This window comes from Chiloscyllium plagiosum, unplaced genomic scaffold (genome assembly GCF_037043375.1).
Source record: "Chiloscyllium plagiosum isolate Xiang-an unplaced genomic scaffold, Cpla_swu_hap1 HiC_scaffold_44, whole genome shotgun sequence".
In the NCBI taxonomy this organism is placed as follows: Eukaryota; Metazoa; Chordata; class Chondrichthyes; order Orectolobiformes; family Hemiscylliidae; genus Chiloscyllium; species Chiloscyllium plagiosum.
The window spans coordinates 11,632,927-11,642,926 of NW_028270182.1; the positions used below are offsets into that span (position 1 = coordinate 11,632,927).

Below are 10,000 nucleotides of genomic sequence, written 5' to 3' on the forward strand. Positions count from 1 at the left end.
TTAGTTACCACGATGATGTGTGTGCTGTGACTGGCATCAGTGTTTCTGCATGTGTGCCGTCATTGCAACTGCCTGTGTCCATTTCTGTAATCTGCTCATCTTCGCCCATCTCAAGTCAACCGCTACCTTCATCCATGTCTTTGTAGTCCAGACCCGACTACTCTGTCGCACACTTGGCCGGTCCATCACATTCTCCTCTCCATGAACCAGTGTCAGTCATAGTTCTATTGCCAGTCTCAACTTGCAGTGCCTCCTGTTCACCCATCCACCCTCCTCTAAACGTGCCCAACTCTGCTGACTGCTGCTTAAACAACACTTCAATTCTAAAGATTCTCATTCTCGTTTTAAGATCCCTTTGTGGCTTTGCCCCTCCCTATGTCCATTACCACCTCCCATCCCCTGCACTGCTTTTCCTTCAGCCCCTAGACCCCTCCCTATCTCTGTAACCTCCTCCCCTCCCGACACCCCCTTCCTTTTTCTAACTACCTCCAGCCCCTACACCCTTCCCTCTCTATAGAATCTCCTCCAGTCCCTGCCAAACCTCTGGGATTGCTTTGCTTCTCCAATTCTGGCCCCTTGAGCTGCCCCCAGTTTTAATCGTTTCACCAGTAGCAGCCTAGCCTTCAGCTGCTTGGCCCCTGAGCTCTGGGATTCCTCAAAGCTCTCTGATGTGTTTTTTTTCCCCCCCCCCCACCCTCTGCCTATCTCTTTGGCCAGAGGGAAAAACATCCTTTTCTGCACCTCTCCCGTCAAGCCCTGTTAAGAATTTTGTCTGTTTGAATGAGATCCCTTCTCATTGATCAAGATCACAAGCCTGAGCCCCTCAATCTCTCTCAATGGGACAACCCCTTCAGGGAGCAGGTGACGCTTTAACAAACACAGAGAACGCTGTGTTTTGAGGAAACATCACACCAGAATCAAACACTCAATTCTCTCCACAAATGCTGTCAAATATCCTGAGTTTCGCTGTTTGATTAAGGTTTCTAACACTGCACTATTTTGCCTTTATTCTGGGGAACCTTTGTTGTATTTCCCCGATGCCAAGTTTATCCTTCCTTGAGTACAGAAGTTGTTGGACAGCTTTCTTTCTCTACAGCGACAGGCCCTTGTGTATGAATATGTGCGGCTTTTGCCAAGCATATAGAGAGTCATGTTGCGAGTGCCACTGCTTATTAGTGTGATTTATTTTTGCTTTATTACATTTATTCATACTCCGAGACATGTCTCTGCAAATGAAAGGAACGTGTCCAATTCTCTGGGAAGTGGTGGTGGAGGAGGGAGGGACTGAGGAGCTGTTTTTTTTGGCTGAACGCCCAGCACCTCTCCACAGTCTCTGCCTTTTGAAAGGGAACCAGTCTGTACTTCATATTCATTCCTTTGTATCGTCCATTGTATTTCTCAGGCACGTGTGTCGCCAGGACCCAGACTGTGACTATTATTTCAGCCTGGATGCTGATGTGGCCCTCAGTAATCCAGAGACCCTGAAGATTCTAATCGAGCACAATCGGTAAGGTTAACTCATCATTCGTACCCTCCTACCTATCACATGCGGATTTCTGTCACCTCTACACCTGATTACTCTTAACATTATACTGCCCCCTCTCCAACTACCTACTCTCTGTAAAGTTGGAGCATGTGCAAAACTCTCCCATCCTACCAAAGCCTTGTTCACCTATGACTGGCTATGCTCACTAATCTGCATTAATTCCTGGTTTAGCAAGAGCAGGTCAGAGGCTTGGAACTTTGAAGCAACTGACCCACCCCTTGATTCCCGATAGAATCCTTGCAGGAAAAGGCCCTTCGGCTCAACAGGTCCATACCCACCCTCCAAAGAGTATCCCACCCAAATCTACTCTGCATTTACCCCCTGACTAATGCACCTAACCTGCACATCCCTGAATACTATGGACAGTGTAGCACGGCCAGTTTACCTGACCCTGCACATCTTTGGACTGTGGGAGGAAACCGGAGCCCCCGGAGGAAACCCACGGAGTGAATGTGCAAACTCCACACGGACAGTCGCTCAAGGCTGGAATCAAATGGCGCTGTGAGGCAGCAGTGCTAAGCACTGATCCACCATGTGGCCCTTATTTCTGAGAGTCTGACAAGGTGTAAGTCATGAGTGTGACAGAATACTCTCCCATTTGTTTGGATGGGTGCGGTTCTACCAACATTAAAGGAGCTCACAGCGTCCAGTACAGAACAGCCCACGTTCATCAACTTCAACAGTCACTCCCCTGACTACTGGTGCACTGCAGCAACTCACCAAGGCCCGTTTGACAGCCCCTTTGAACACAGACAGCAGAGCACCACCACCTGTAAGCCACACATCATGCTGACTTGGAAATGTATTGCCATTCCTTCACCGTTGCTGGGTCAAAGTCCCGGAGCTCCTTCACTGTCAGCTCAGTGGGTGTACCTACACCATACAGACCACGAGGAAGTGGCTCACCACCATCTTCTCAAGGGCAGTTAGGAATAGGCAATAAATTCTGGCCACCGAGAGACACCACTACCCGTGGACGAATTAATTCAAAAACCTTAATTTTAAAATTTGCATCCTACCTGGCCCCTACCTATCTTCTCACCTCCGGTCCCACAGCTGTTGAGGTCTCTGCGTTCTTCCAGTTCTGACCACTGGAGCACTCCTCAGTTATAATTGCTCCAACGTTGGTGGCCATGGCTCCAGCTGTCTGGGCTTTTGAGCTCTGGAATTCCGTCTCTAAGCTCCTCTGCCTCCGTCGCCTCCTTTATAACGTTCCTTGAAACCAACCCGTTGATCACTTTGTGGAGCTCGGTGGCCAATCGTGTCGGACAACATTCCCCTGAAGCAGCCTTTTGAGATGTGCTGCTACGTTAAGAATGTGAGAAATAGGCAAAGTCAGAAGTCACACGACAGCCAGGCTGCAGTCCAACAGGTTTATTTGAAGTCGCCAGCTTTCGGAGCACTGTCCCTTCATCAGGTGGCTCCGAAAGCTAGTGTGTTTCCAATTAAACCTGTTGGACTATAACCTGGCGTCGTGTGATCTTTAACTTTGTCCACCCCAGTCCAACACCGGCAGGAGTAGAAATAGGCAGTTTGGCCTGTTCTGCCATCCAGCAAGATCGTGGCTGATCTGATTGTGGCCTCAGCCCCACTGTTCTGTCCGTCCCACATAAAGCTTGCCTCCCTTTTCAGTGATCGCCGTCCTCTCAGGCAGGAATTCCAAATCCACATCACCTTCTGAGAGAGGAAGTCCACATCTCCATCTTAAGTGGGGGGTGCCTGATTTGAAATCTTTCACCCCCCCCCCCCCCCCCCCCCCCCCCCCCCAATTATAGATTGCCCCACTTGAGAAGACACCTCCTCAGTATCTGCCTTGTCAAGCCTCCTCAGGGTTTTGTACATTTCAATAAGATTCTCTCTCTAAACACCAATGAATACAGACACTATCTAAATGCAAATTTAGGGAGCTTTGTTACACTTGCTCCAGAGATTGGTGATACTGGCTGCTGCAATGAGCACCCTTTAGGTTACTGACAGAAGGCACTGGGAGTGCAATTGGGCTTTGTGGGGATTTTAACCTTGCCTTCCCCCACCGATAATAACAGTTTCCCAGCAGGCTCAGACTTCCAAATCCTGGCTTGAGGGAGTGCTGCACTGCCGGCAGTGCTGCTTTTCAGAGAAGATGGCAAAATAAGGCCCAAGCGTCTCTCGGGTTGTAAATCATTCTACAGCTGATTTTTTTTGAGAGAGAGAACAATTAATCCTGGTGTCCTAGGACCCAGTAGCTATCCTTAACCGAAGCAATTGAAAAGGGTAGCATCGCAGTAATGACACTGGACTGTTAATCCAGAGGCACAACAAACACTGTGGGGACATGGGTTCAAATCCCTCCATGGCATCTGATGGAATTTAAATTCAGTTCACTCATTTAGAGTGTGAAACTGACCTTAATAACAGTGACCATGAAACTATTGTCACTTGTCATAAGAATCTATCTTGTTTACCTCCCAAACCACCCCACCCCTGTTTCCCACCCAGTCCACTTTAGGGGAGGAAATTTGACTAGTGTGACTATTGTGAAGCACTTTGGGATGTCCTGAGGTGGTGGAAGGTACCACATAAATGCTTTCAGTGAGCTTCACTTTCCATCTGGGCAGCCGAACCACTTTAAGATGTCTCCTGCTGAGAGTGGTTGACTGCCGCCGTCTGGTGGATGTTGCTGGAAGTCCATCACTGCACAAGACCTCTGCCTGTCATGTGAGTCAAGGCAGTAATTGAATCTACTATGGAGGCCAGTGAAGACAGAGGTCCATTGCAAACAACATAAGTAAACAGCAAGTAAATAATATATTAACATTGTGGCTACAAGAGCAGGTCAGAGGCTGGGATGCTGTTTGAAATAATGACTTTTTGCGTTTAACTGAGAGGTCTCAACCAAAGGATGGTTCCCTCCGATGGCGCAGAGTTCTGGAGTGAAGGCTTGAACCTGTGACCATCTGACACTTGAATCCTGAGGCAGGCTACGTGGCCTGGTGGCCCTCCCAGTCGCTGCTCTCGTGTTTACCCATTGGCCTGTCTCTTCCCCCAGGTTTGTGATTGCGCCAATGGTCAGTCGTCATGGCAAGCTGTGGTCCAACTTCTGGGGCGCAGTAAATGCGGACGGTTACTACAGCCGCTCAGAGGACTACATCGAAATCGTGCAGTTGAAGAGAGTGTGAGTGATTGGGCCGACAAAATGAATTTGTGATTTGTTCCAGTGTAAACTAGTTGAATTCTGTCTCCAACAAACATTGATGCACTGAACTGTAAGCAGAAAGCTAAGAGGGTGGATTTAAATGATTAAAGATGAGAGGATGCTCAAATAGGGCTCAGATTCCAGAATGGACAGATTGGGTCAGATGCCCTTTTTCTATGCTGTGCATTCAATGTAATTACAAAGTAGGCAGCTCAAGTAATGTTAATCACACTGGTTGTTTTGGGGATATCAAAAGATTTTCACTTTCTTTGAGTGTGCAGTTATCTGATTAATCTGGTAGCTTCTGCATGGTATATACGCGAGTGCATGCATGTCACATCAGGGCAGTCTGCTACTGGGAGTGACTGGGGATTCACTTAATGCACGGAATTATTCTCCTAACTATCCACCATTGACTATAATTTGCTGGAGGGATCAACCTGTTTTTACTGGGAAAAGTTGCTGTAGTTTTTGTTGCAAACGCATTCTTTGTAAATACACGGCTCCTCAATTTACGAATGTCCAACTTAAGAGCACTAAGTACATAGAACATAGAACAATACAGCACAGGACAGGCCCTTCGGCCCACGATGTTGTGCCGAACATTTGTCCTAGCTTAAGCACCCATCCATGTACCTATCCAATTGCCGCTTAAAGGTCGCCAATGATTCTGACTCTGCCACTCCCACAGGCAGCGCATTCCATGCCCCCACCACTCTCTGGGTAAAGAACCCACCCCTTGACATCCCCCCTATACCTTCCACCTTAAATTGATGTCCCCTTGTAACACTCTGTTGTACCCGGGGAAAAAGTTTCTGACTGTCTACTCTATCTATTCCTCTGATCATCTTATAAACCTCTATCAAGTCACCCCTCATCCTTTGCCGTTCCAACGAGAAAAGGCCTAGCACTCTCAACCTATCCTCGTACGACCTATTCTCCATTCCAGGCAGCATCCTGGTAAATCTCCTCTGCACCCTTTCCAAAGCTCCCACATCTTTCCGAAAGTGAGGCGACCAGAACTGCACACAGTACTCCAAATGTGGCCTAACCAAAGTCCTGTACAGCTGCAACATCACTTCACGACTCTTGAATTCAATCCTTGTACAACAGAGTGTTACAAGGGGACATAAATTTAAGGTGAAGGGTGGAAGGTATAGGGGAGATGTCAGGGGTGGGTTCTTTACCCAGAGAGTGGTGGGGGCATGGAATGCGCTAATACACCATAGGCCTTCTTACAAGCTCTATCCACCTGAGTGGCAACTTTCAAAGATCTATGAACATAGACCCCAAGATCCCTCTGCTCCTCCACCTCACTAAGAACCCTACCGTTAACCCTGTAAGAACACTCGTTCTTAAGACCCCGTCCTGATGTGTAATATTAAAGATCCAACTTGTGAATGGACTCAAACCAGAACCCATTGGCAGCCTGGACAGTTTTCAGCACTTTTGATGTACTGTGATGTTTAAGTAGGCTCTGTTTGCTCCCTTACTATGCTGTTTAAATAGACTGTGTAGACTGTTATAATGTCAACTTTAATTAAACTATGTAGACTGTTTGCTGAAGATATCCAGGAGAGCTATTTAAATTCTCCAGCAGTACAGACTGTTGGGGACTTTGATTGACAGACCATATGTGTTAGCTCATCGTTAGCCCAGGACCTGATTGAAACAATAGTGGAAAGGAGGGATTGAAAGAGAGGTGGACAGAGATGGAAGGATCGAGGTCGATTGAAGGCGATGGAAAGATGGATTGAGGGAGATGAAGGGAAAGGAAGGATTGTAGAAGACAGAGGAAAGAGGTTTTGAGGGAGATCGAGGAAGGTATTGAAGATTTCAGGAAGAAATTAGGAAGTAGGGAGAGATTGAGGAAGATAGAGCAGGAGCTGGGTAATCCAAGATGGAGGGCGGGAAAAATATCTGGCTGTAAGAGCTGCTCCTTTTTTTTTTGAGGTATTTTAGGTGTTGGAGGTGAATTCCAGGAACAGCAATTCCTGTTTTATATGCTGCTGCATTGTTTTGGAACTTTGGGAAAAAAAAGGGTCAAAACAATAGCAGTTTAAGAGGGAGCAGGGCAGACAAAGGAAGCACGTGGTGAGGTCAGTGCAGGAGAGAGAGAGAGAGAGAGAGAACCTGCACAGTTACCGCCTTTGATGTTTGAATTCGTGTATCGCTGGACATCGGAGTGTATCTGGGAAAATTAACAAACAGTGAAATTCACAACTAATCTTGGAGGACCCTGTTGGGCGAAGTTCACAGAACAGAGTCAGATAAGTTACTTGTTGTTTTAAGTCTGTCCAAGAGAAAGGCTGCAGTAGTGGATACAGTGGGTTCTTTCTTGATTATATGTTTTTGGAGATAAGTCTCTTGATTAAACTTAAAATATAAGCCATAGCTATTAATTTAACCTGGGGCAGTGTTTGTCGAGGAATAAGACAGTGTTATTTTCTGGGTCTGTAGATTGTGAAGGAGCAAAAATGGCCTTTGCAGTGATATGTACTTCTTGTCAGATGTGGGAGTTTAAGGGTTACTGCGGATTATATCTGTCATAAATGCTGTTGGATGTGAATCTTATCAGATCAAGTGGATTGGTTGGAGAGACAAATAGAAGCGATGAGGAATTTGCAACAGCAACAGTATGTGATAGATGGCAGTTATAGGAAGGGGGGCAAGTCTCAGATACAGTCACATAGATGGGTTAACTCCAGGAAGGGTAAGAGAGGTAGGCAGCTAGTGCAGGAGTCTTTTGTGGCTATACCCATTTCAAACAGGTAAGCTGTTTTGGAAAATGTAGAGGGTGATGGATTCTCAGGGGAACGTAGCACAAACAGCCAAGTTTCTGGTATTGAGACTGGCTCTAATGCAACGAGGAGTACGTCGGCTTCCAAGAGATCAATTGTGTTCGGGGATTTTGTAGTCTGAGGTACAGACAGACGTTTCTGTGGCCAGCAGAGAAAAACAGAATGGTGTGTTGTTTCCCTGGTGCCAGGATCAAGGATGTCTCAGAGGGTGCAGAATGTTCTCACGGGGGAGAGGGGGCAGCAGGAGGTCATTGTCCACATTGGAACCAACGACATAGGAAGGGAAAAGGTTGAGATTCTGAAGGGAGATTACAGAGAGTTAGGCAGAAATTTAAAAAGGAGGTCCTCAAGGGTAGTAATATCTGAATTACTCCTATTGCTGCGAGCTAGTGAGGGCAGGAATAGGAGGATAGAGCAGATGAATGCATGGCTGAGGAGCAGGTGTATGGGAGAAGGATTCACATTTTTGGATCATTAGAATCCCTTTTGGGGTAGAAGTGACCTGTACAAGGATGGATTGCACCTAAATTGGAAGGGGACTAATATACTGGCAGGGAAGTTTTCTAGAACTGCTTGGGAGGATTTAAATTAGTAAGGTGTGGGTGGGGGGGGATCCAGGGAGATAGTGAGGAAAGAGATCGATCTGAGACGGGTACAGCTGAGAACAGAAGTGAGTCAAACAGTCAGGGCAGGCAGGGACAAAGCAGAGAACAAGGTGGGACTAATGAATTAAACTGCATTTATTTCAATGCCAGGGGCCTAACAGGGAAGGCAGATGAACTCAGGGCATGGTTAGGAACATGAGACTGGGATATCATGGCAATTACAGAAACATGGCTCAGGGATGGGCAGGACTGACAGCTTAATGTTCCAGGATACAAATGCTACAGGAAGGATAGAAAAGGAGGCGAGAGGGGAGGGGGAGTGGCATTATTGATGAGGGATAGCATTACAGCTGTGCTGAGGGAGGATATTCCCGGAAATACATCCAGGGAAGTTATTTGGGTGGAACTGAGAAATAATAAAGGGATGATCACCTTATTGGGATTGTATTATAGACCCCCCAATAATCAGGGGGAAATTGAGAAACAAACTTGTAAGGAGATCTCAGCTATCTGTAAGAATAATAGGGTGGTTATAGTAGGGGATTTTAACTTTCCAAACATTGACTGGGACTGCCATAGTGTTAATGGTTTAGGTGGAGAGGAATGTGTTAAGTGTGTACAAGACAATTTTCTGATTCAGTATGTGGATGTACCTACTAGAGAAGGTGCAAAACATGACCTACCCTTGGGAAATAAGACAGGGCAGGTGACTGAGGTGTCAGTGGGGGAACACTTTGGGGCCAGCGACCGTAATTCTATTAGTTTTAAAATAGTGATGGAAAAGGATAGACCGGATCTAAAAGTTGAAGTTCTAAACTGGAGAAAGGCCAATTTTGACGGTATTAGGCAAGACCTTTCGAAAACTGATTGGAGGCAGATGTTCACAGGTAAAGGGATGGCTGGAAAATGGGAAGCCTTTAGAAATGAGATAACAAGAATCCAGAGAAAGTATATTCCTGTTAGGGTGAAAGGGAAGGCTGGTAGGTACAGGGAATGCTGGATGACTAAAGAAATTGAGGGTTTGGTTAAGAAAAAGAAGGAAGCATATGTCAGGTATAGACAGGATAGATCGAGTGAATCCTTAGAGTATAAAGGAAGTAGGAGTATACTTAAGAGGGAAATCAGGAGGGCAAAAAGGGGACATGAGATAGCTTTGGCAAATTGAATTTAGGAGAATCCAAAGGGGTTTTACAAATATATTAAGGACAAAAGGGTAACTAGGGAGAGAATAGGGCCCCTCAAAGACCAGCAAGGCGGCCTTTGTGTGGAGCCACAGAAAATGGGGGAGATACTAAATGAATATTTTGCATCAGTATTTACTGTGGAAAAGGATATGGAAGATATAGACTGTAGGGAAATAGATGGTGACATCTTGCAAAATGTCCAGATTACAGAGGAGGAAGTGCTGGATGTCTTGAAACAGTTAAAGGTGGATAAATCCCCAGGACCTGATCAGGTGTACCCGAGAACTCTGTGGGAAGCGAGAGAAGTGATTGCTGGGCCTCTTGCTGAGATATTTGTATCATCGATAGTCACGGGCGAGGTGCCGGAAGACTGGAGGTTGGCAAACGTGGTGCCATTGTTTAAGAAGGGTGGTAAGGACAAGCCAGGGAACTATAGACCGGTGAGCCTGACCTCAGTGGTGGGCAAGTTGTTGGAGGGAACCCTGAGGGACAGGATGTACATGTATTTGGAAAGGCAAGGACTGATTAGAGATAGTCAACATGGCTTTGTGCGTGGGAAATCATGTCTCACAAACTTGACTGAGATGTTTGAAGAAGTAACAAAGAGGATTGATGAGGGCAGAGCAGTAGATGTGATCTATATGGACTTCAGTAAGGCATTTGACAGGGTTCCCCATGGGAGACTGATT

The 10,000-nt window shown here is 46.4% G+C and overlaps 1 protein-coding gene across 2 annotated transcripts in view; it reads left to right on the forward strand.

Annotated features, from left to right (window-relative positions):
* The window catches only part of plod3 (procollagen-lysine, 2-oxoglutarate 5-dioxygenase 3), a 126,019-nt gene that overhangs the window by 88,688 nt on the left and 27,331 nt on the right, over window positions 1-10,000 (forward strand). For both annotated transcript variants that reach the window (XM_087982990.1, XM_087982989.1), the window contains exons 11-12: window positions 1,403-1,507; window positions 4,575-4,700. In XM_087982990.1, the coding sequence (XP_087839116.1) occupies window positions 1,403-1,507; window positions 4,575-4,700 (231 nt within the window). The remainder of the gene's footprint in view (window positions 1-1,402; window positions 1,508-4,574; window positions 4,701-10,000) is intronic.